This window comes from Pelophylax lessonae, assembly GCF_965119305.1.
Source record: "Pelophylax lessonae genome assembly, chromosome: 7".
In the NCBI taxonomy this organism is placed as follows: Eukaryota; Metazoa; Chordata; class Amphibia; order Anura; family Ranidae; genus Pelophylax; species Pelophylax lessonae.
Window position 1 is genome coordinate 148733886 of NC_138774.1, and position 27200 is coordinate 148761085.

The 27200-nt window shown below is 43.9% G+C and overlaps 1 protein-coding gene across 1 annotated transcript in view; it reads left to right on the forward strand.

Annotated features, from left to right (window-relative positions):
* The window catches only part of LOC309560549 (uncharacterized protein), a 97916-nt gene that overhangs the window by 30103 nt on the left and 40613 nt on the right, over positions 1 to 27200 (forward strand). Inside the window, exons 5-11 of the mRNA XM_082264177.1 lie at positions 1358 to 1547; positions 3576 to 3613; positions 19051 to 19149; positions 19528 to 19640; positions 23480 to 23578; positions 24386 to 24511; positions 24724 to 24837. Coding sequence (XP_082120303.1) covers positions 1358 to 1547; positions 3576 to 3613; positions 19051 to 19149; positions 19528 to 19640; positions 23480 to 23578; positions 24386 to 24511; positions 24724 to 24837 — 779 coding nt within the window. The remainder of the gene's footprint in view (positions 1 to 1357; positions 1548 to 3575; positions 3614 to 19050; positions 19150 to 19527; positions 19641 to 23479; positions 23579 to 24385; positions 24512 to 24723; positions 24838 to 27200) is intronic.

Consider the following 27200-nt stretch of genomic DNA (forward strand, 5'->3'; position numbering starts at 1 on the left):
TTTTTGAAGCTGTCACAGATTGATCTAAAGGAAAATGTTTTGTAAAAAGAAATGTGTATATATAATCTAAACACAAGCTGCTTTGCAATATAATAATAATAGGCATTGCCCTTTAATTTCAACCTGTTTTTTTTTTTTTTTTTTTTGAAGTTCAGAAAAAAAAATTACCTCTTCGCAAGCAGTGTAACAAAGGGGGTTTTCTGAACACTGTGTGCAGAGAACCTCCAAAAATGTGATTTTCAGCAGATAAAATATATATGGGAACCAACCTGTAGGGCTCTTTCACATGGGCGGCCAAAGGACAGTAAAAACAGGCTGATGAGCCATGGTTTTACCACCCAAAACAAACTTGTATAGACAATCAGTACTCAGTACACAGTGGAATAAACAACACAATGGAAAGTCCAAGGGATGATAAGAGGTCAGCTGGGAAGTAAATTAGGAAAACACACACAGTCTCCAGCAGCTCCTCGTAAAGGTTCAGGGAATCCCAGATTTATGTAAGTGAGCCTTTAATAAATCAGTGTTGTTTTTACTTGTGTTAATCTGGCACCCTACTCTATTTCTTTTCATGGTTTTACCCTCCCCCCGACTACCCACCTATCTTCCAACAATACAAGGCAGGAAATAAAATAAAAAGGCAGATGCTTTGCTTCGAGGCTGCAGCAATTTTAACTTGGCTTGGAGAGTTTTTCTTTTTTAGGTAGCGTTTTCTGTTCTTAAAAGTCAATAGGAGCAAGCTGCAACTGTAAACCCCAAAAAAATAAAACAGACATTCAGGAGGCAGCAGGATCCCCTCCTGATCACCTGGTAGCTGCTGCTATTCCACCCTCTAAAAAGCGATCCACCTGGATAATTTTCAGGGAATGATATAAACTGCGGACTATGTAGAGAGCCCAAAGTCCATACACAACCAATCCCTAGAACCGCCTCACATATATAAGTTTATTTATATATAATAAAATAAAGTAGGGTTAACGCACGGAGAGCACTTTTTTTTGCTTCCTAGTCCACAGCTTTCAGTCCCATCAGTGATATTTTGCTGAAAGTGAAATGGCCAATTTTGAAGCAAAATCAGTTCCACCGGAATGACTCTGCTCCTCTGTAGTGTAGATCAGCCTTCCATGGAAATATAATCTATGTTGTCATGGATGTACAGCTAGGTCCGGTAGTGTGGGGGATTGTGAAATTGGCAATATGCGTACTTGTGGTCGGGCCTTTTTTCACTAAACAGAGTCAACAGAATTCATGGAGACCATATTGCCTACAAGCACAATTGTTTGTTTTTTCTTCAATGCTGATATGTTATACAACAATGATTAACAAGGCTCTTGTATATATTCTCTTATATTAACAGTTCTCAGACCATCTATCTATAACCTGGCAGATTCTACATTTATTAATGAGACAATCGTGAGAAATTTGGCCAGTAAAGAGGTGCCTGTGAAGGATGGTTTTGAATCCTACAATGTATCAAATGAGCCTTGTGACTTCAGTGGAAATGACAATGATACACCTGTGTTTACAACTGACAGCATCCCACAAAGGTACCAAGAGTGGAGGCGCTGAGCTCCCCTCCACATCATTGCTTTTATTTGTTGTTATTTAAAGTGTTTGTACAGCCTGAGGGTTCTTTACCTTAATGCATTCTATGCGCATATGGTAAACACCTTCTATGCTGCATATGTCCCTCCAGGTCCCCCTTATACTCACCTGAGCCTGATCTTGATCCAGAGATGTACACGAGAGCAGCTGCTCCACTGGCTCTGTCCCTCATCCCTGCACAAATTGATAGCAGCGGGAGCCATTGGCTCCACTGCTGTCAATCAAATTTAGTAATGAAGGAGCAGGGGCGGGGCTAAGCCGCCCTGTCTGTGTCATTGGACGCGGAAAAGGCGGCTCAGGAGTGAGCCCACACAAATCCCCCTATAGGAAGTGGGTTGCTATGGGGGCACTCCCTAAAGAGGAGGAGTCAGGAGCGCCAGCGGGGGGACTCCAGAAGATGAGGATTGAGGCTGCTCTGCGCAATACCATTGCACACAGCAGGTGTGTATTACATGTTTGTTATTTTAAAGGGAAAAAAAAGGAATCTTTAAAATTACTTTCTTACTGTAAAAAATAAGATGCTAGGTTTATTAATGTGAATATTTACTTTTATTATCACAGACATTTAGATGTGCATTCCCTGTAAAGGGTGAAGCTAGTCCAGAATGAGATGGTTCCGCTAAGGCTGTTTATAGAATCAGGCACTGCATTCTCCTGAATTCATTATTGAATTAGCTTGCTTAAAGTGGTTGTAAACCCTTCATATACCCAGTGAAGTGAATAGCTTCAGGTAATACAGAGAGAAAACAAATCCTCTTACATTTTACTTGTTCAACTGCAGTCTTCTCTTCTCTACATCCCTTCTAAAGTGCAGATTTGTGATCAAATCCTTCTGAATCTGTCAAGAGCACAGAGGAGGGAGTGGAGAGCTGCAGTTACACTGTGTCAGAGCTGATTGGAGGAAAGGGACACACCCCTCCCATATCCACAGTGCGCAGGAACCAACATAGGATACAAAGCTGTGTTCTGAATACAAAAGCTGTGTGCTGAGCTCCCTCCCCCGTCACAAATTGAGCTCATGTGTCGGAAACCTTCTCAGAAGTGACTTCTGCTGATAACATAGGAACAAAGCGCCAGAGAGAAACGCACTTAGAGCTTTGGAGAGAGACAATTAAACACTATAGATATGTGTTTTGTTCAGATTTCATGACTGAGCTTCATAACCACTTTTTAAAAATTTTGCCACAGTGTTGGCCCACTATTGCCTAATTCTGGCCTTACACCTGCAAAATTCCATTTGAACATTTAGAGGAGAAAGGGTAAGAATCACTTGTCTGACTATATGTTGGGGCCTTTATGGACTCGACTAAACTCATTTCAAATTTCCTTTCAATCGAGTATCATGTAAATTTCTCATTTTTTGTGGAACAGATGTTCTACTTCCAGATTACCTTTGACATGTGCATGCACATAAAAATGGTAATGATTTTTTCTCAGCTGGGAGCAAATTCAACAATTGTAAATTAGATTTGACCAAAAAATTATATCTTTGTCCCTCAGGCCCCATTCACATCTGGGCGATTTGACACGTGATTTTACATGTCAAATCGCATGCCAAATCGCAGCCTATTGCCTGCAACGGCACCATCCGACTTTGCGGCACCGCCCCATTTTCCAAAAGTAGTTACTGCATTACTTTTGGCTACTTGGGGGACATTTAAATAGACATCTGTGCCTTTACCCTGCGCAGATGTCTTTCAAATCGTCCCCGAACTCGCAATGAAATGCGGGTTTGAAATCGTGCAAGTTTAGCTGAACTTTCACGATTTCAAACTCGCCTCCAATGTGAACGAGGGCTCAATCTATTTTTTTGCTCATTAAGGTTGCAATCGACTGTCAAATTTTTCCCTTTAACTCTTAGATAATCGAATGAACATTCTGAAAATGAAAATCTAAAAGAAATTCTAAAGATGTAGGGACAGTTTTTAGATAGCAATTATATTGTTATTTATATATATTTTTCATTATAGGAAGGAAAAAAAGAAAGGCTTTAAAGGAAAACTAAAAGGTATGGGACCACTTTGAAAAACATTTTTTCCTTTACTCTGCTATTTGCACCACAAGCTCATACACACACACGTATGTGTTTTTTTTTTTTAAAGCATAAGAATATTGTTTAGTTTCACTTTAAGATAGATAGATAGATAGATAGATAGATAGATAGATAGATAGATAGATAGATAGATAGATAGATAGATAGATAGATAGATAGATAGATAGATAGATAGATAGATAGATAGATAGATAGATAGATAGATAGATAGATAGATAGATAGATAGATAGATAGATAGATAGATAGATAGATAGATAGATAGATAGATAGATAGATAGATAGATAGATAGATAGATAGATAGATAGATAGATAGATAGAGCAAAGGAGGGTTATAACCCCTGTCAGATTTTCTTTCGCCATCTGTTCTAATTGCGGAGATTTCCCTTCACTTCCTGTCCTATAGCCAAACAGGAAGTGAGAGGAAATCTCCACAAATTAAGGGAATTCCTTGGGGACCCCCAGCTCACCAAAACTAGGGTTTCCATTGGAAGAGTTCAACTCTATTTCTTTTCTGGGGACAACCCAAAATTTAGGATTTCTCTATCGTCCATTGACAGACGCCGCTTATATGCTTCTTATACCATTGGGGTTATGCTGCCCCCTACAGGAGTAGTACAAGCCGGAAAAAAAAAACCTGTTTATTACGCCTACGGGGGCTGTTCCTATAGGCATAACCCCACACACCCTGCTCCAGCATACCAGTTTGTTTCTGCCAAGTGAAGGAGTAGGACCTAGATTTCCTGCTGGGACTTCGGTCTCAGTTTTTTCATTCTTTTAAAGAATATTTTGTTTTATTTTCTTTACTCACTTCTGCTAGTTAGTGTTCAGGGGGATCCTCCTGGTGAACTACAAGTGATTGCCGTCTGAGGTTTTACACTGGATATTTTAGATCCTTAAGCTCTCATAAGACTCTCATAGATCCTTAAGACTGGCCTACAAGCATGATATAGTCCCGGACTAGGCCTCGCCACGACAGAGCCCCAGTTTTGGATGGGGACAAGCCTGCGAGTGGATGTCTAGCTGGGACGCGACGACCTGGAATGCCCTGTGTCGCAGCGTACCTCTCGGCTGGCAGCACCCCCACTCCGATTGAGAGGTGGTCTGTCCAGGCCGGAACCCACCCGGTCCATGGTATGGTGAGTAAATGCAACCCCCCCATATCCCTTAGTGGTCTTGGGGGGGGGGGGGACGTGTGCCCACTCCTGGGGATGATAGGACTGGTGCTTCCTAAAAGATCCCCTTGGCCTGTCAGAATGCATGACCCTGTGCCTTGCCCCCTTCCCCCACCCCCTGCTCTTATTGCGGTTTTCACCTGGGGGGCGCTATTGCTGCGGCGCCGGGGCACCCTGGGGGGGGGGGTGAAAATGGTACCTTTTCCTGCTGGGTCTTGTTGTAGATCCTCTGTGTCCTCTGATTTGGGGTCCCCTGACCGCATGGCATGCCGTGGGGGCTGCCATCTTTAGTGTGGGTATAGGACAATTTCTCCCCATTGACTTGCATTGGCAGCCATTTTTGTATAGCTCTATGAAGCTACACAGGCAGCGTGACCTTTCACATTCTATCCAGGCTGATGTCTTATGCTGTGACTTTCACTCTCCTGCTGCACAGATCCGCTCTGGAGGTTTCTCAGTGAGATGGTTAAGTACTGGAGTCTCTGTGGGTATATCCCTGCACACTCTGCTATCTGCATATATTTAAGGGGGACTCTGCATACCGCGGTGATCGGTGGTGGGGACCGTGCTCAGCGCTCTCAAAGAGACAGTACACCTGTTTTTCTTTTGAACTTATTATGGAGTCTCAGGCAGTTGTTTCACCCTCAGACCCCCTTAGTGCGACTCCTTGAGGGATCGCTGTCCTCGCAATCGGATGGTGAAGAGGACCTGTCCTCTTCAGCTGCAGTGCTGGGACGTGCTTTGGTGGAAGCCCTGATTGTTTCAGTAAGGGAAACTTTAAAAATGGCAGATGAGCCCACACCGGCAGGGACACGGGTGTCCTTTGGCTCCCGCAAAACCCAAAAATTGGGCAAGGTTTTTCCCTTGTGCCGAGAATTTTCATGATATTGGTAATGAATAATGGTGGCGCATTAAGCACGTGCTAGTAGTGCCTAAGTGCTTTAAACACCGTTATCCCTTTGCTGAGACGGTTTTGAACTGTTGGACGGTACCGCCTAAGGTGGATCATCCTGTATCCAGGTTGAACAAATCTACTATAGTGCCTGTGGAAGATTCCTTGGTGTTTACGGACCAGGTGGACAGGTGGATGGAATTCTTTTCCCGCCACCTTCATGTGTTGGCAGGTTCATTCCTGAAACCGATTTCTGTGTCTGTTTTTGTACCATAGATGGTTACGGAATGGGTAAAGGGTTTTAAGGGGAACCTAGATGCTGACTAATGGGCCATACACACTATATAAGATTTTCTGAAGACTTTTTCCTTTAGACTTACCAAAACCATATAATATAAGGTCAAACACTTTCAATTTGTATGCAATCTGGCAGGCCCTTGCATTACATAGAAAAGGTAAATCTGAAGGAAATCTAACCACAAGAGTTGGATAGTGTGTATCCAGCTTTAGTTTCCCCAGAGCTGATAGAACCTATGGATTAGATGGCCCAGGCCCTGGTGTTCCTGTGTGCTGCACCTTTGGATGCGGCTCTTCCGGTGGCCAGAGTGTCACTGTGCGGATTGCCATAAGACACATGGTGTGGCTGAAGAGCTGGTCGGCAGGCTTCCAAGAAGGCCTTAACAGATCTCCCTTTCCTGGGAGAGGGATTATTTGGCGACTCGCTGGATGAGTTGATCAAGGGTCTAACTGGTGGGAAGGGTACTCTTCTTCCTCAATTCTCCATAGGTAAGGCACCCTGTAGTAAGCAGGGGCCTTCTTTCACAGCTCATAGATGTTTTTTTCATGCCTCAGGGGTGCAAGAAATGGGTAAGCCACTCAGGGCTTCAGGAGGGGCTTTAAAAGCCATGGTCAGGCAAGACCAAGACCAGCCAGTCCGGTTCTGCAGACAAGTCCTCTTCAGCATGAAGGGGCGCCCTCACTCATTTCTGGGGTGGGAGGAAGTCTGCCCTTTTTTCAGGAACCCTGGACTTCCCTCATTCAAGACAAATGGGCTCACAAACTTATTTGTTCCGGGTACAAGATCGAATTTCGGTTCCCGGCCGGCTGACAGGTTCTTTCAGTCAAATCTTCACCTGTTTCTGGATCATTTGAAGGATCTCCGGACGCAGTGCAGGATCTCCTTGCTCAAGGAGTGATTGCGCTGGTTCCTCCGCAGGAACGCTTTCAAGGTTTCTATTCAAACCGGTTCACGGTGCCCAGGAAAGAGGGCAAGGTGCATCCAATCCTGGACCTCAAGGCTCTAAACCGTTTTGTGTGGGTGCAGAAGTTTCGAATGGAATCCATTCAGTCAGTGGTAGTGTCTTTAAATCAGGGGGATTTTCTAGCCTCCATCGATATCAAGGATGCGTATCTACACATCCCCATCTATGGGGGACACAAGCGATTTCTCCGCTTTGCGGTGGCAGAGGAGAATTTTCAATTTGTGGCGTTACCCTTTGGTCTCACCTCCGCTCCCAGAGTCTTTACCAAGGTACTGGCCCCGGTATTGGCCTTGTTGTGCCAAAAAAGGGGTTGCGATCCTGGGAAATCTAGACGGTCTCCTATTGAGAGCGGACTCTCACTCGGCTCTGTTGGGCGATCTGTCAATTACAGTTCAGACCCTTCAGGAATTTGGGTGGACTATCAATTTCAAAAAATATGCTCTGACACCTTCAGTGAGGTTGGATTATCTGAGGCTGACTCTAGATTCCGCCTTGGCAAGGGTCTTTCTTCCCCTGGAAAAACTTCAGAAGTTGCAGGGAGCAATCTGGTTGCTGTTGAAAACCGATCTGTCCTCACTACGGACTTGCATGAGAGCCCTGGGTCTGATGGTATCAACCTTCGAGGCAGTTCCATTTGCTCAGTCTCACTCGAGACCTCTACAAAAAGAGATTCTTGCCAAATGGAACAGGGATCGACAGTCTTTAGGCAAAATGATACGCTTGAGCCGACTCACAAGGTCTGCTCTATCCTGGTGGATCCATTCACCAGCATTGTGTCAGGGCAAGTCCTTCTTACCACTGTTTTGGACTGTGGTCACCACAGACACCAGTCTGTCAGGCTGGGGTGGAGTGCTGGGGAAGCTCTGTGCCCAGGAGACCTGGTCAATGTAGTGTTCTGGTACCTTTGGGTAAGTTTTCCTAAGTGTATGCGCCCCACCATTCTCTTTTGGTAAGGTGCGCATACACCTTTAAGACTGATGCTGTCATCACTGAGCGCCGGACTGAACAGCTATTTAAATCACCAGCTCTCACTCACATGTGTTCGTTCAACCTGCTTTGTGCCTTGATGCTAACCTGTCTTGAAGCTCTCATGCTTGCAAGCATACCTCGCTGTCGGAACCACGCTGCGCTGATCCCTGTATCCCGCTACCGGATCATCCGCTCTTGCCGAACCTCTCCTCTGCTACATTGCTACTAGTGATAAGTACCCCACAGGGGAAACCTCTATAACCTTCATACTAAAGCTTACACTATCTAGCTCTGCATACTAAGGACTATTATTACATCTGCATTATCTAAGATTGCTAGCTCTTGAGCCTACTACCATCTGCTCTTGCACTGGGTTGATCTCTCCTGTATGTTCACCTGCTACTCTATCATCTGCTACCATACATGATTGCTAACCTATCTGCATTCCATCTGCTACTATCTTACTTTCAAGAACATTTCCTTTCAAGTGTCTGTCATCTACCATCTCTACCCAACCTGTCTCTTCAGCCTATCATCACTGTGTTACTATATACATAAGTCACTCTAGGAACATCTTATTGAGTGTGTGTATTTACTTGCTGAATGGAGATCATCCACACATGATGAGTCTTTGGGAGTTGGGATTGGTGTCTCAGCGTTTCTCTACATGACTACTGAAGTGGAATATTTCTGCAGCTGTAAATCCACATCATACATAAAACGCAGGAGCGTTACAGTCAACAGAGGAGTCTTCCTTATCGATCAATATTCTGGAGCTCAGAGCAATCAAGTGTAGCAGGATTCCCAGCCATTTTGCTGGATGTGGGTCCGCCTGGGTGACCGCTAGTACCAACAGCACATTTAAGCATGTTCTCCAAGTGTGAGCACTGAGACAAGGAACAGTCCAGCATCTTTGGGTTTTTTGTATTTATTTTGAACTTGGATGGAAGAAGGGATGAGTGGGATACTCCTCTGACTCAGCTATACACAATTTGAATGGGACAACTGAAAAACGCCCGTTGGCGCTGACTTGACTCTGGCTAGATGCCGGTCAACACCGGTTGACACTGGTTATCGCTGACTTGCTGTCAACGCTGAACTGACTTCTGACACTTTCATGTGGCACAAAGTCCTAATTAAAGCTTCCTTTACCCCTCTTCACTGAGGTAGCTACTTGTAAGACTGCTGCATTGCTTAACACTTCAGGGCCCGTACCAGCACCCTCTTTCACACACACTTATCTTCAGGGCTTAATCACTGGCACCCTCTACTGGTTAGCTGGCTCCTGGATCCCTCTGACCTTCTGGAGTGGTCCCCTATCCTAGGCAAACCCCTGGGCAGTTTACAGTACTCACAACACTGCTTTCCTGGAAACTTTTCACCCAGCAGCTCCACTCGGTCCTCAGCACACTGGATCCCTCTCTGCAGCTCAGCTCAACCTTCTGTCCTTCAGGCCAACCGCCTAGGACACCTTCTCTAGAGCTGACAGGAGGAGAGACAGCCGTCACCCTCCTCCTGGAACTCTGCTTCCTGCCAAAGACACTGCGTCATGTGCTCCCCTCAGACTTATACCCTATCCCAGGATGCTTTGCGGCAGATTCTACCCTCTGAGATGGATACAAGCCCTGGTGTGCTATTGGTCAGGTTTCCTCCACTGTCCAATAAGAACCTTCATTAGACACAGTGGGGAGACTCCCCAAGCTCAACAGGCACACCTGGGAACACATGACAGCCAGCTGAACAATCAGACCCCCCTGATAAGCAGGCAGGGCCCCCCTTATGGGTTTTCCTAGCACCCACCTAGGAGGGTTCTACACAAGCTTTGCCTGATCCACTTGACGAATCGGCTACGCGGTTCTCCGGTTCGGATCCAATCAGACAATGCCACGGTTGTGGCTTACATCAAGGGGCACCAAGAGTGTCTTGGCGGAGGTGGCTGAGATTCTGGTATGGGCGGTAGACAATGTTCCAGCTCTTTCCGCAGTCCACCTTCTGGGGGTGGAGAATTGGCAAGCGGATTACCTGAGTCGTCAGGTGCTGGATCAAGAGGAATGGTCCCTTAATCCGGAGGTGTTTCATCTCCTGTGTGTCTGGTGGGGAACTCCGGAGGTAGACCTGTTTGCCGCTCGCCTCAACAAACAAGTCCAAGGTTTGTGGCCAGGTCTCAGGATCCTCTGGCCGACGCCACAGATGCCTTGGTGGCTCCTTGGAGCCAATATCGGGTCGTTCTGGTGGCCCCAGACTGGCCTCGCCGGTCTTGGTACGCAGACCTAGTAAAATTGGTCGCCGATCCTCCGTGGAGACTTCTTCTGAGGGAGGATCTTCTGTCTTCTATAGTTCAACAAACACTAACGACCAACAAACACTTCATCACTCACATTACGATTGCACTATCGATCTACTCCCTAACAGCAAATTGCCTTTCGGTCATGTTTATCCCCTTTTCACAGGATGAACTTTCTCATCTCAAGGAATACTTGGATGAGAATTTGACAAAAGGGTTCATTAGACCCTCTACTTCTTCCACTGCTGCAGGTCTTTTCTTTGTCCGCAATAAGGATTCCAGTCTCAGGCCGATTATCGATTATAGGCAATTAAACACGATTACGATAAAGGATCGCTATCCTTTGCCGCTCATCCCTGAACTTATTGAACAGGTGCGTGGGGCTACTTATTTCACCAAATTAGACCTGAAAGGGGCATACAACCTAATCCGAATCAGTGACGGGGATGAGTGGAAAACAGCATTCAGAACCAGATACGGACTATTCGAATACCTTGTGATGCCATTCGGGCTATGTAATGCTCCTGCAGCTTTCCAAAGATTCATAAACGACATCTTTAGAGACTTACTTGATGTCTGTGTTGTAGTATACCTAGACGATATACTTATTTATTCTCGATCTATGCCTGAACACATAAAACATGTAAGACTTGTGTTGTCCAGACTGCTCTCACACAGACTGTATGTGAAATTAAAAAAATGACTATTTCATAAAGAAGAAATATTATTTCTAGGATACTTCATATCCAAAACTGGAATTAAGATGGATATGAGTAAGATATCCTGTATTCTAGACTGGCCTATACCAACAACTCGTAAGGCCCTACAGCGATTCCTTGGATTCTCGAACTTCTATAGGAAGTTCATCAAGAACTTTTCCGCTATTGTGAGACCTCTCACACAACTGACAAGTATAAAAAAAACATTCAAATGGTCAGAAGAAGCAAATCAAGCTTTCTGCTTGTTAAAATCAAGCTTTACTTCTGCTCCCATACTACGCCATCCAGACCCATCCCTCCAATATATTCTAGAGGTAGATGCGTCAAATATGGCAGTAGGAGCAGTTCTCTCCCAACGACCAACAAACACTTCATCACTCCACCCAGTTGCTTTCTTTTCAAAATCACTAAGCAGCCCAGAGGGGAATTACCCAGTGGGTGAAAAGTAGTTGCTTGCCATAAAACTGGCACTGGAGAATTGGCGACATCTGCTCGAAGGTACCCAGTTACCAATACTCATATATACAGATCATAAAAACCTTCAATACCTCCAGACTAACAAGACTCTCTCCCACCGGCAGGTACGATGGTCATTATTCTTTTTAAGATTTAATTTCCTAGTGACCTACACGCCTGCAGACAAAAATAAAAAAGCGGATGCGCTATCACGATTAACCGAAGATAACTGCGCCGAAATCCCTTCCATTCCCATAATACCCTATGAACGCATTATTGGTGTTGTCCATTCCTTGAGGGAAAAGATTTTGCACAGTATAAGAATGGATTCACCTCCACCACAACTAAGTACTGATGCAGAAGGCTTCCTCTATTACAATGACAAACTCTACATACCCCCTACTATGCGCACCAAGATCTTGGAGTTATCGCATGATGTGCCCATGGCAGGACATATGGGTATAACGAAAACCTTTAATTTGCTCACCAGGCAGTTTTGGTGGCCTGATATGATGACGTCTGTACAAAAATTTGTTTCTTCATGTGACATCTGTGCAAGGTCCAAAATTGACACTACAAAACCATCTGGACTACTTTGTAGTCTACCAATACCCCAGGTTCCATGGGAAGTTGTGTCCTTAGATTTCATAGTAGAACTACCACCCTCTAAAGGATTTAATACCATCCTAGTGTCAGTGGACCACTTGACAAAGATGGCACATTTCATTGCTATCCGTAGACTACCTTCATCTAAACAAACAGCAGAACTACTGATGAAACGTGTTTAAGTTGCATGGAATTCCAAAAATTCTTTTGTCCGACCGTGGTTCACAATTCATCTCTAAATTTTGGCAAGCACTTTGTCAAATTTTACGCATTGAGCGAAAGCTCACTTCTCCCTACCATCCTCAGACCAACGGACAGACTGAAAGAGTCAACCAGTGCATTGAGCAATATCTACGTTGCTACACATCATACTTGCAGGATGATTGGGTGGATCTCCTTCCTCTAGCAGAATTTGCTTACAACAACGCAACCCACAGTACTACGAAGCAAAGTCCGTTCTACTTGAACTATGGGTTTCATCCCATTCTTCTTCCACCACGCATCCTGCCATCGAGTAACCCAGTAGCCTCGGATTACCTTACCCAAATAAAAGACTCTTTGGGTTTACTCAATACCACTATATCACACACTCACAGTCAACAAAAAAAGTACTACGACCTTCGTAGAAGACCTTCTCCTCAGTATGCTATTGGGGACCTTGTTTGGCTATCGACAAAGAACTTAAGATTAAAAATCCCTAGCAAGAAGCTTGGACCTTTATTTTTGGGACCCTTCCCAATTAAAAAACTTATCGGAAAAGCTGCAGTACAGCTCACCCTACCAGCAGATCTCAAGATCCATCCCATCTTCCATGTGTCGCTACTGAAGCCCCATGTTCCTAACCAAGGAATAAGGCCTACCATCTTGCCTCCACCTCCAATACAAGTTGAAGGCGGAGAAGAGTATGAGATCAAGGAAATTTTGGATTCTCGCATCCATAGAGGAAGACTCCAGTATCTCATAAGATGGAAGAACTATGGACCCCAAGACGACACCTGGCTAGATACCTCTGATATTCATGCGCCTAGACTTATACGGAACTTTCACTCGAAACACCCAGAGAAACCTGTCCTATAGGCCTTCCGGAGCCGGCCTTAAGGGGGGGGTACTGTAAGATTCTGGTACCTCCGGTACCCTTAATCACCACTTTCTCTGTAATGCGTCCCACCTTTCTCTTCAGGTGGTACGCATATACCTTTAAGAACGATGATGTCACTGCTGAGCGCCGCAGAGCGGCTATTTCAACCGCCGGCGGTCTCACTCACATTGTTCATTCAACCTGCCTTGTTATCCACATGCTTTCAAGCCTGTCTCTCAATCGTAACCTCCAGCTATTCCCTTTACCTGGAGCAGACCGGAACCTCGCTACTGATCCCTGTATCTCGCTACCGGATCATTCCTTATCTACTGGACCTCTCTAAACTACTAACATTACAAGTGAGAAGTACCCCGCAGGGGAACCCTCCATAACCTTATTGCACTATCTACCTATGCACATTAAGGACTGTTACTACCTATCCATACTATCCTATCATCTGCACTGTTACATAGATTGCTAGCTCTTGAGCCTACTACCATCTATCATCTGCACTGCTGCATAGATTGCTAGCTCTCCTGTCTACTACTATCTATCCTTGCACTGGGTTAGTCTATCCTGTATTTGTCATCTGCTGTCTTCACCACCTGTTAGCATACTCGATACTAACCTATCTGCATTCCTAAATACCATCTTGAACTCTCCTATACAAACCTATCAAGTGATTATCATCCTTGTCACTGTTCACACCTGTCCCTTCAGCACATCACCTTCATACTATCATATACATCCTATCACTCCAGGAACATCTCATTGAGTGTGTATATATCTGTATGTTGAAGCTGACAGGCCCACGGTGATGAGTCCTGGAGAGTTGGATCTGGTATTCAACACATCTCTACATGACTACTGAGTGGAGATTTTGCAGCTGCAAATCCAGCCTATACTAAAAACGCAGGAGCGTTACACCGACGTAGATCTACGTTAGTATGCGGTAAGTGTTTAAAAGGTCAGGTTCCTCCTTACCATGTGAAGGCGCTTTTTACTAGAGTGCTGAGTGCCTCTTGGGCTTTTCGCCATCAGGCCTCAGTACTGCAAGTTTGTAAGGCGGCGACTTGGTCGTCTGTGCACACATTTACAAAATTCTACAAGGTAGATTTTTTGGCATCTTCAGATGCATTCTTTTGCCGCAATGTTTTGTTCTTCTTTGTTTCTCTTTAGGGTTTTTTTTCTTGCATGGGTGAGCTCCTGTTGTTCCTGGTGGAGCTTCATGTTACCCAGTTGGCTAAGTATAGCCTTTGGAGTTTACGTTAACTATTTGGTTTGCATTCTTCTCACCCCTCATGCCTACACTGCTTTGGGACATCCCAATGGTATAAGAAGCATAAGAGCTGCGTCTGTTAATGGACGATAGAGAAAACTGGATTTTTGTAAGAACTTACCGTAAAACCATTTTCTCCAAAATCCATTGACAGACGCAGCACCCGCCCCTCTGATATATGGATGGTTTGTGTCTTCTTCTCACTGCTTGCAACAAAACTGGTATGCTGGAGCAGGGTGTGTGGGGTTATGCCTATAGGGACAGCCCCCGTAGGAGTGGTAAACTGTTTTTTTTTCCTGCCTAGTACTACTCCTGTGGGGGGCAGCATAACCCCAATGGTATAAGAAGCATAAGAGCTGCGTCTGTCAATGGACTTATTATTAAGATAAAAAGCGTTCTGTGTGCAGCAGCCCCCCTAACACATACCTGAGGTTCCTCTCTGTCCAGCGATGTCCACGAGCAGGGCCGGACTGGGAATAAAATTCAGCCCTGGAAAAAATTTCATACCAGCCCCATAGCATTATTATACCGGCCCAACAGCATAACGCCATTATTTTCTTGTTCATAAAAGGGAAAGCCATGCATTTTAAAGCAAATTTGAAGAGTGTACTATCATAGATAAGATAGTTATAAAAGCATATAGGGCTTTATATATAAAAGAGCAAATTCTAGTTAAAAGTGGTAAAAGTGCGGACATGGTAAAGGAGAGGTCAGAGGATGTGCGGACATGGCACAGGACATGTCAGGGGCTGTGCGGACATGGCACAGGACATGTCAGGGGCTGTGCGGACATGGCACAGGACATGTCAGGGGCTGTGCGGACATGGCACAGGACATGTCAGAGGCTGTGCGGACATGGCACAGGACATGTCAGAGGCTGTGCGGACATGGCACAGGACATGTCAGAGGCTGTGCGGACATGGCACAGGACATGTCAGAGGCTGTGCGGACATGGCACAGGACGTCAGAGGCTGTGGGGACATGGTACAGGACATGTCAGGGGCTGTGCGGACATGGCACAGGACATGTCAGGGTCTGTGCGGACATGGCACAGGACATGTCAGGGTCTGTGCGGACATGGCACAGGACATGTCAGAGGCTGTGCGGACATGGCACAGGACATGTCAGAGGCTGTGCGGACATGGTACAGGACATGTCAGAGGCTGTGCGGACATGGTACAGGACATGTCAGAGGCTGTGCGGACATGGTACAGGACATGTCAGAGGCTGTGCGGACATGGTACAGGAGAGGTCAGAGGCTGTGCGGACATGGCACAGGACATGTCAGAGGCTGTGCGGACATGGCACAGGACATGTCAGAGGCTGTGCGGACATGGCACAGGACATGTCAGAGGCTGTGCGGACATGGCACAGGACATGTCAGGGGCTGTGCGGACATGGCACAGGACATGTCAGGGGCTGTGCGGACATGGCACAGGACATGTCAGGGGCTGTGCGGACATGGCACAGGACATGTCAGGGGCTGTGCGGACATGGCACAGGACATGGCAGGGGCTGTGCGGACATGGCACAGGACATGGCAGGGGCTGTGCGGACATGGCACAGGACATGGCAGGGGCTGTGCGGACATGGCACAGGACATGGCAGAATTATCAGGGGCCCTAATACAATGCTTATCCCCCTCCCCCTAATACAATGCTGATCCCCCTAATACAATGCTGTTCCCCTCCTCCTAATACAATGCTAACCCCCTCCCCCTAATAAAATGATGACCTCCCCCTAATACAATGCTGTTTCCCCTCCCTCCCCCTAAATTTGGGGGAGGGGATCAGCATTGTATTAGGGGGAGGTCATAATTTTTTTAGGGGGAGGGGGGTTAGCATTGTATTAGGAGGAGGGGAACAGCATTGTATTAGGGGGAGGGGCCCCAGGGGGGATGGCAGATAAGCATTGTATGAGGGGGGGGGGGTAGGTTAGCATTAGGGGCCCTAATATGCTGATTCTCTCCCCCAAGAGGACGAGGTCCCCCAGGCCCCAGCCCATTTACACTTGCCTGGCTGTGCTGTCTCAGGCTCTGCTCCGCTCCGCTCCACTCTTCCTTCAGTCACACAGTGTGACCTGGCTGCGATCATGCTTCTACCGCTGCTGCTGGCTTCTGTGAGGTGTGGGAGGGATCGGCGCCGTGACCGTCATGCAGACAGTCAAATGATCCACCGCTGCGCAGCCGCTCCCGCCGGATGTGACGTCATGCCGCTCATAGCGGCTGACGTAGGAAAGACTCCAAGAATGTATCTGTCACTGGAGCACAGCGGGGGCCGGGGCTGCAGCCGCCATCACAGCGCGGCCGCGGCGCGGTCCCAATGCTTAAAGCGGCCGCATCTCAAAGCGGCCCCAGGGCCGGCGGCCCACCGGGGAAATTCCCGGTACGCCAGTCCGGCCCTTTCCACGAGTGTCTCAACAGACTGAGTCTCTCCTTCCTGATTGGCTGAGACACAGCAGTGGCGCCATTGGCTCCTGCTGCTGTCAATCACAGTCGGCTAGCCAACCAGGGAAGAAAAGAAGCTGGGCCAGGTCAGTGTCTAAATGGACACAGGGAGCTGTAACTCAGCTCAGGTGCCCTCATAGCAAGCTGCTTGCTGTGGGGGCACTGAACAGGAGGGAGGGGCCAGGAGCACAGAAGAGGAACCAGAGAAGAGGAGGATCCGGGCTGCTCTGAGCAAATCCTCTGCACATAGGATGTAAGTATAACATGTTTATTATTTTTATGGGAAAAAAAATTAGACTTTACAATCACTTTAAGTTCCTAGGTGTGGGCAAAATTTGGAGGGTGAGGTATGGTGGAGTAAATAATAAAAACAAAACAACCCCAATTTAATCTATTAAATTTGAACTGTATTCCAATGCACTTTACCAGCACACAATGCTTTTCAACACACCAAAATACATGCATGTGATGTAAACCACATGTTCACATGATGCATATATGTGATGCAATGCGCACTGATGTGTAACCATCATGCAGTACAAATAAAATGCCTATTGCTGCATATTGGCAGCCAAATCAAAATGAAGAAGTATGGATCATCCCTAAGGATAGGGCTATGCAAGCAATTCAATCTCTTTGCTATTGAAAGATTTCTCGTCTCATTAGCAGAACACTGATTTCAGGCCTAGCCTTACGTACAACATTAATGGAAATCCTTTTGCCATTTTATTATCTGACAAACTTTTTGGAATGTTGGATAGGCGCCTGGTCCCCCTCTGTGCACTATGGTTTTACCTGCTGTCCTATATATCACTACAGGACATGATAGTGTCATCATCATTTGACAATATTGGTTCTTTCTGATTGGCTGCAGTTCCAGATTGTTTTGTTATACTGTACATTACAAAGGCAGTTCACACTAACTGAACTCTGGGACCATGGCTTATAAACTGACCCTGTGAAAAGGTTACCAAATTGCAATGGCACTACCCTTTAGGGGTAAACCACTTTATACTTACCGGTCTAGCAGCCTGTTTGCTGCAACTTCACTTTGTAGAATAATTCCCAGCACAGAACCTATTCCACAATTCTGGGTGAGTGGAATAGTAGGTCCCCTCACCGGTCACTATGATCCTACCCGCTGACCTTTATATCAATACTCTGTCCTGTAATGACTAGGGTCAACAGGAGGAACCACAATGGTTAACAGGGGGGGACCCACTATTCGATCTGCCCAAGCATTAGAATAAGATCCGGTCCCAGCGCTAGCTTCAGTGTAGAGGAAAGGCAGTGACAATGACTGGAGAACCTGGACAATGACGACACCCATGAGTTTACTATGGGGTAAATGTTGTCGGTGGTGTCTCCTCTACAGTGAGGCCAGCTCTGGTAGTCGGTCATGTGACTGGACTGGAGCAGCTTCAGAATAGGTAAGCATAGGCATCTTTTGTAGATAATAGGTAGAATAATCTATCTATCCATCTAAATGTTGTGAGATTTCATCACTAGGCCATTTGCAAGGACTCCTGGGATACATGACGTCGCTATCCTAGAAGCCCTTGCGAATCGCCGAGTGACGTAATTGCCTAGTCAGCCACAGCCGGAAATGCTGCTGAAAAAAGAAGAAATAAGGTATTTACTTACAAAAAAAAGAAAACTTTCCATTGCTGTTTATACCTGATTTCAGAGCACCGATCTGCGCTCACCTGATAGCCACTTCTCTCCCCTCTCTATTGGACAGCTGCAGCAGGGGGGGCCGAGATTCCCCTGCTAACATCAGTCAGGAGGAGAGAAGGAGAGAGCCGGCCGATCGCGTTTTTTTTCATAAAGACAGGACAGGAGCACATAGCATAAAAAGACACAGAGGATTATATGAAAGAATAAATGTAATTTCAGCAGCAGGAGGTAAGGGGGGCAGGCACTTACACAGAGCAGACAGGCAGGGGGGAGGAAGAGGAGGACAGAGGAGAAACAGGAGAGCTGCAGATGGTGGAGGCACGTAAACTCACCACCGTGTCAGGGCTCAGCAGCCATGATAAACCGTGGTCAGTTTACGGGGGGTTTAGAGTGGGCCAATTACACAGCACAAGCACTGTGCTGGATAACATGCTTTAAAGGAACAGGAACCATGAACCATTTTTTTATAGGGTAACAAACGCTTTAATGCAAACATCCAGCCCTTTTTGAAACATTTATTCAATATAGGATAAAACATTTTTTTGTTAAGATATAGGACATCGTTTAAAGGGTAAAAAATCTGAAGCTTGCTCAACATTTCGATCATTTCAAAGCATCGGGGAGGACACAATGGACTCTACAGATGGCTGTACATATACAGTAAGCACAAATGCAGTTATCTGCCCATATTAAGCCATTTGGTGAAAAGGCTACCTGTGTGATGACAAGCTTGACTTTAACAAGCTGCGGATGGTGGAGGCACGTAAACTGACTACCGTGTCAGGGCTCAGCAGCCATGATAAACCCCGGTCAGTTTACAGGGGGGGGGGGGGGCAGAACCAGGCAGGATCAGCCAAGTATTTCAGGTGATAGAAGGGGCCAATTACACAGCACAAGCACTGTACTGTATAACATGCTTTAAAGGAATAGGAACCATTTTTTTTAGGGTAACAAACGCTTTAATGCAAACATCAGCCCTTTTTGAAACATTTATTCCATATAGGATAACATTTTTTTTTTTTTTAAGATATAAGACATTGTTTCAAGGGTAAAATATCTGAAGCTTGCTCAACATTTCGATCATTTCAAAGCATCGGGGAGGAGGACACAATGGACTCTACAGATGGCTGTACATATACAGTAAGCACAAATGCAGTTATTTGCCCATATTAAGCCATTTGGTGAAAAGGCTTCCTGTATGATGACAAGCTTGACTTTAATAAGTATGCTTTTGAAACATTTTTATGTATATCAATTCTAGCTTTACTCTTGAGATGTTAAAATAAATAATATAGATCCTCTAGAACAGTGATGGTGAACCTTGGCACCCCAGATGTTTTGGAACTACATTTCCCATGATTCTCAACTACACTGCAGTGTGCATGAGCATGATGGAAAATGTAGTTCCAAAACATCTGAGGTGCCAAGGTTCGCCATCACTGCTCTAGAAACTTACTGCGCCTCTTTCTCTATTAACTGTCATCTAGGAATAACTGATGAAAAAAGGTAAATATGATCTTACAGTAGGTTCCCATAGGTATGGGTTGTGCCTGCAAGTTTGCTTGGGCACATTTATATTTCACTGTACCTGTGAAAAACACAGAAAAAGAAGTCCTCAACCCTGTTCTAAAAACATGGCCCCTCAGAACCGCATGGTGCTGTGACATGTTTGCCAATGCAAATTAATGGCACCCCCACACATCTGCTAAAGAGCAGCACATTTTTCCTGCGGGTTGGGAACGCGCATGTTTACCAACATATGTGAACCTAGGCTTAATGAAAGCTGTTAAGTTGCTTCTTTACATGGTGTTTATAGTTATGAAAAATGAATGCTCGTACAATCTTTTCTCTGTTACATTTTAGTTGCATACTGTTACCGTGATAAATATAAAAACTGCCCAATCTAACCTGGGCATGAACAAGTTTGTCTATACATGCTGAAACGCTCCCCTAAGCAAAGTTTTTAGGTCATACAAAAAGGTCAACAGAATTATTTCTAGAATGGCCATATTCATAGACAGATATGGTCTTACAATATCTATCAGTGAATCCATTCAATATACAACAGAATTTCTGGTAGCTATCTGAGCATCTTGTCTGATTACCACCTAATTCGGATTAAAAAATAAATATGACCAGAAGAAGAGTTTTGTATGGATAGCTAGATTTCTTTTTCCCATTGTTGGTGTGGATTGGTGTGCTTAGCTCTCAGCTATTCCTGTGCTTCATTCAAACTCAACTTGAGCTCTGTGCAACACAGCTTTGTGTAGCTGTCTGAACACTGTGGGACACTGCACCTTTCCTGTGAGAAAGCAAGGGTCACATCTTCTTCGTATTCAATGAGTCACTTTCTCACAGAGTTCAAAGCAAACCTGTAATCAAAAACTACCTATATGAAATTCAGTCTTTGAAGCATTGAAAACAGCAGTTTTGTTTTTTGAATCCCACCTACAGTATATCTACCCATAGATCCTGCCAGTAATATTTTGCACCTTTTGTAACATGTCAAGCTGTCCAGCAAAAGTGGCAGCTGTAGGGGTTGAAACAAACCATATAGCACTGTCGGGGCTGCTTGCAGTGATCAGCTTTTATTCATATAGCTTAAACCTTCTTTTCCATTTAATAAATGTCTATTTAAGACTACACTGTCCATAGAGTAACAATACTAATGGTAGGATCAACCTGTAATAAAACTATATTATAGGTGACTCAGAAAAACACAAATATCTGTGTTAATGCCAGTGGCAGACTGCATCACTTGATTTTTGTTTTTACCCATAGTTTACTTTAACCAAAGCATTACATATGAGTAAAATATAGACCATTTCCTATTTTGTTTCAAAATCATTTTTATTGAAAAAAAAAAAGGAATTTTTAACAAAAATTACAAAGTAATACATTGGATATCAGATTATAGAGATTGCCAGAAATGGACACAGAGGGATGAAGCAGGTTATGGAAAGCAGTCTTGAGGTCCCATAGGTGCCAAAGACAAGCTGAGATAGACTCCACAGCTGCATTGAGGCACATGTTTATTGGAGTGTTCCTGACACAGTGTGAAAAGTAAGTTAAGGTTATCACTCCCATTGTGCTGTCTTCCAGATACAGCAAACACAGGGGTCAGGGACAATATAAAGTGTATGGGATTTAGAGATGGGAGGAGATAAGTAGTAGTGTGGGGTGATTGTTAGGTGTGCAAGGGTGAGGTTATAGGGAGTAGGAGGTGGAATATAAAGGCTCCAGGAATGAAAGCATGGTGGGGTATGGGGTACAGACAGAAAAAAATTGAGGTGGGGCTAGGAGAGATGGAAGGTGAGGGGGGGGGGGGGTTGTCGGGATGTTAACATGTCCCTATACCCCAGCAAGGGAGACCACAAACTCCCAAGAGAACCAATTTAGGACGGTTGGGGTTATTATGATTTCCAGTGTTGTAGGCTTAATGTTTTGGCTACGTTTAGCAATTAGGTATTAACAAATGTTTGTATTGTTTAATGGTCATGGTAGTATGGTGCAGTAGGAAGGGAGTGGGATGAAAAGGTAGGGTGATGGTAGTAATATCGCTTTAAGCAAGAATGGTTGCATCCACAGGCATTGCCACTATATGTGTAGAAGGGAGTCAGTAGAGTTCTAAGATCACCAACATGTGTCTGGGATGTCTGCGGGTATGCGGTGCAGAACAGTGGGAGCATGGTATCATCCACCATGGTACCATCTAGAGCTGAGCTTGCAAATGCAAAATTCTAATTAATTAATGTGGATAGAGCTTTTCTGGGTTAAAGTGTTAATGCTTTCCCACTCATCCTTAATGAAGTCTTGATTGAGGTCTGCTTCACAATCTCAAGTATAGAGATGGTCTTTTGGAGACAAGAGTTGGAACAGGTTAGTATAAATTATCCATATCAAATGAGAAAGGGAGTATGAGAAGACATAAGAAGATTCAAAAGCCAGAAGAAAGTGTGCCTAGTGGTGTCTATATTGTTGGGAGTTTAGAAAGAGTTATATTTGAAAGTGCATCGAATATGGCACTGGGTTGTTGACTGGGATTTCTGAAAGAAGTTGTTCAATTTGGGTCCAGTTTTTAGTGCTTATGTGGATGTTCCAGTCCACTATGTGCGTGAGATGGCAGGCCCAATATTATTTTCGAATGTCAGGGAAGCCAGTGCCTACTCTGTGTATGGGCCTAGTGGAAATCTTCATTATAATTCTGGGTGGTTTGTGGTTCCACAGGAACCTACAGAACATTACTTGAATATTGCAAAGAAGGTGTTGGGGAGATGTATAGATCTGGTTTGGAATAGATGTAGATGCCTTGGTAAGGCATTCAGAATGGCAGTTCTTCCAAACCAGAAAATCAGCGAGTAATACCCAGTGTGCTGGACCTGTATATTATGGGTGAGGATAGGGATTGTTCAAATGGTAGCTGGATGCCTAGGTACGTAATGGCTCAAGGGTGGCCATGTTCTATTTTAATTCTATAGAATCCCATGTGAGGACTTCAAAAAGATATCCAAGCTATGTTTCTAAAGCAATTTTGTTTTTGTGTGGCCAATGACAAAAAGAGAATAGAAATATTGAATCATAAAAAAGTAGTCATTTCATGCATGCTTGTTTCTGAAAGCAAACTGTGTGTACCTACTGTTTTAACTATTCTTTTAAAAAGTCCATAAATGTGAGGGATCAATGCTCCATCCAACCAGTCTCTAATAGATCAAATGACAAAATCCCATACCCGTGGATACCATCAGAATGCCACAGACATTCCTAGACAGTACAGTATATCATAGGAGAAATGCTGCATGCCTGTGTTCGATTAGTATTGGTTGATCACAATGGTTTTTCCTGCAACAATTCAAGTACTTCCTTCCCTCCTTGTCATTATGGTCGTGCCAACATAACAACATGCTTTCTTACATCTATGGCTACCTTTAAAACAAATGCACTTCCCAGTATAATGTATATGTATTTATTTCATTATTTAGGAGCTCTGTGAAAGTGGCGGAGACGATCTTCTGCCATTAATCATTGATGCTGTCCTTCAGAAATGGCTAGAAGAAAATTGGACTGCAAAAATCTGTGAGGTATTGTGGGTGTATGTGTTGTGACCACACTGACTAGTAGATGATTGTGCATGACAAGAACAACTACCCAAAATAACAAATCCTTTCTAAGGTAAAACAGTAAACATATATGCATTTCATCTGTTCATTTAGCTGTGTGCCTGGAGTTCTACTAAAAGCCCTAAACTAAAAGTAGCCATACATGGTTTCAATTCTTTTCATTTAGCCAGCAGGCTAGACCGAAAAAAAAAAAACAGAATCAATTCCCCCATCCACATATTCATCATGCATGGGGTAACCCTCCTTGCTGCGATATTGTATTCTGACAGCGGGTAGACTCCGCCTGCTGTCGAAATATACAGATCAGTGCTGCAGCCTATTGCCTGCAGTGCTGATCAAGCCGCTTTTATTTGACAGAGTGGTTGAGCAGGAGTCAATCAATAGTTCAACCACAGTGGTCACACACGGATCAAACTTTAGCCAGTACCTGCTGAGTTGGCCAAATTTTGATCAATGTATGGCCAGCCTAAGGCTAGCAGTAAACAACTTGAAATTCAGGCAAAAGGCAGCCCTGCTGGCACCACCCAATTCAACAAAAGTTGATTTAAAAAAACAACTCATCTTAAAATTATTGGGTGAATAGTTATTGCGTCAAATCAGATGCTGTCGCTGTTCAGGATTGCAGACTTCATTCACTGTTCTGTCTGGCTAGTATGTTATTGTGCTTTTCCCACCACAACAATTGAGAGTTTGGGTTTACCAAAAGTGCAAAATGCATATTAGCATATTTGTTCCAAGTAGATAATTTATGTAACTTTATCTTTTCAGAGTCCAACACAGGACAGGAATACATACAAGATCTGTGTATCTGAAGAGGGTTCCTTGAATACAAAACTGTGGATTACAGAAAGAAGTGTGAAAGACTTCAGGCACATCTATAGCATCATATGCAGGGTAAGCGTTTTACTGTAAACTCTGCTAAGTTATATATTGGCATTTAGTAGAACAATGTGGCTTTTTATGCAGAGATTACATCTTTGTTTCTTCGGCATCTACTGCCACCCTATATACCCATATATTCACATCATTCAAATTATAGTATAAACATAATCAAAGGGAAATTTTAAAACAAAAGCAAAAAAAAAAAAAAATCTGTTATTTTTCAGGAGTATACAGATTTAAACATATTTACAACCTCGGAGGAGATGGAAGAAGCAGAAATAGAAGAAGACAGACAGTTCTTTCAAGCCATTGGAATCAACCCGGATGCATTTATAGATGTAAGAAATATAGACTCTGCTTTTGCTAAATGTGATCATATAGTCTGACTGCAGTTTGGGGGAAATTGGACGATTTGAATAATAGCTGGCAGCATGTACCTGAGTTTGTTATTGCAAGTGAAGTCTGAGGATAAAAAAACGTAAAAAAAAAAAAAAAAAAAAAGCAACTTGGCAGGGGGGAAGCTTTGTCTTCTCCAGCTTCTCTGTGTGCACATCCAATAACTTCCATTTGAAAGACCATATAGCAAAACACAGAAGTCAATAGACTAAGGGAAATTATTGAATGTTTTAAATAAGCATCTATTTTTGAGTTCTTAGTCTAACTTTAACATAAAAGTAACATTTGATGTGACTCCTGGTTTCTAAAGTTTATTGCTACATGTTTTAATGCTAGAATTCTATCTACTTTTTATAGATGCCCCCCCCCCCCCTAGTGGTTGTTTTTATATTATGTCTGTGATTGGCATCCCTATTAAACAGCTGCACAGAAAAAATATATTGGCCACACTCTCAGTCCTCTGTAAACCATTATCATTGTCCCATTTAATCAAATTGCATAGTAATTAAATAAACCTATACAGTGCAGCGCAACTAAATCAATATGTGACAAGATTATATCCAAACATACAGTATATAATATTGTGAAACTTCAGTCTCTCAAAATAATATTGAATAAAAATAGTAATTTTGAATCCAAAACAATTTTATATAAGACAATTTGTATGTGGAAAAAAAAACTTGTTCCGCCACCAACGTCACAGGCCCGGCTCCTCCCTCCCTATTCCAGACCTACTGAGATAGCCCAATCAGAGAGTGATACGTGTCTAGAAGGGAGGAGCTGAGCCCGTGATGTCACGCTGCCACTGCAGTTGTTATCTGGAATGGGGTGTTCAGCTAGCAACCCATTGATAGTAAATTTTTTATATATATTTTGGTTTATTTAATTTATGCACTTAAAGAATTGGAGGCAGAACTAACTGGAATTATATATAACTAAATTGCATAGTAATCCTATTATTTAGCCCAAACTAAGCTATTTAAAAAGGCATGAACCGTAGGTAGCACATTTAAATGAGACTGAATCAAAGCAAGTAGAAGTATTAATAAAGATGAATAAAAACAAGTACATTAGACATATTCTGTTGGGTAACAGGCATTGAAAAAGTAAAATTACAACCTATGTATATAAATTCTAATGTAAATAAACAAATACTTTTATTAGGAATGCAACAAGAAATGTAAGAGAGCAATCAGGGTGGCTAAAATAAAACATGAGAAATACAGTCGTACAGCAAGTAAAACAAATCCCCCAAATTTTTTCAAATATGTCTTTAATTGTTAGACATAAAAAAGGAGGTTTTTACTTACTTGCTCTGACCAATGATATTGAATAGAGCATTCCCTTACCTCTTCTTTAGCAGTCCCCTGTCCACATGTTCCTGCGGGTGGCCCTATAGCAAGCCACGTGCTATGGGGGCACCTGTAGTGGCGCTATGAGCATTCATAGACACACAGCATGGCTCAGCTATAACCCCCACTCCCTCCTCACAGGATTTGACTAACTGCAGCAGCCAATGGCTCCCGCTGCTGCCCCAGTGTAAGTAGAGGAAGAGAAGGGATAAGACCTACAAAAAGGCGCACAGCACTGGATCGAGGAGACAGATAAGTGTTTAGGGAGGGGGTAGGCACAGCACTGGATCGAGGAGACAGATAAGTGTTTAGGGAGGGGGTAGGCACAGCACTGGATCGAGGAGACAGATAAGTGTTTATTGTGGGGGTAGGGACAGCACTGGATCAAGGAGACAGATAAGTGTTAAATAAATTCTTTGGACGTATTACACTATGAGAAGTTTACAGTATCTTTTTCCATCAATACCGTACCTCGGGAATATGTATCCATACTGACAGGCCCTTTGGATGTTTATGGAATATAATTCATGCTGATTTTGACTACCTGTAATGGTAGAATTAGAGTTCACGGGTGATTTCTTCATTTGGATGGTCTTGGAGGAGTTCGAACACATTTAGGATTGTGCAGTGTGCAACAAAAACTGGGAGTTTTGAGCACTGTGTTTGACCTTTTACATATTTATGTTTTTGGATTTACCATTATTGTTCACTGGAAGCACGGTCAATTTACTTTCTTGTTTTTTTGTAAAGCTTTTTTGCTTTATGACATGCTTCTCAATGCATATAATTTAATCACTGTTTTTTGGTTATTAATTTTTGTGCGCGAGTGTAGGGGTACCAAGTCACCTCATTTATTACAGTACAAGTTTACATGGGAGAGCCTGCCTGGAACGGTGTGTAGAAGGCCCTGGACTAGGAAGGTGGGGCTGGTATGGCAAAGGATTGGGGACATG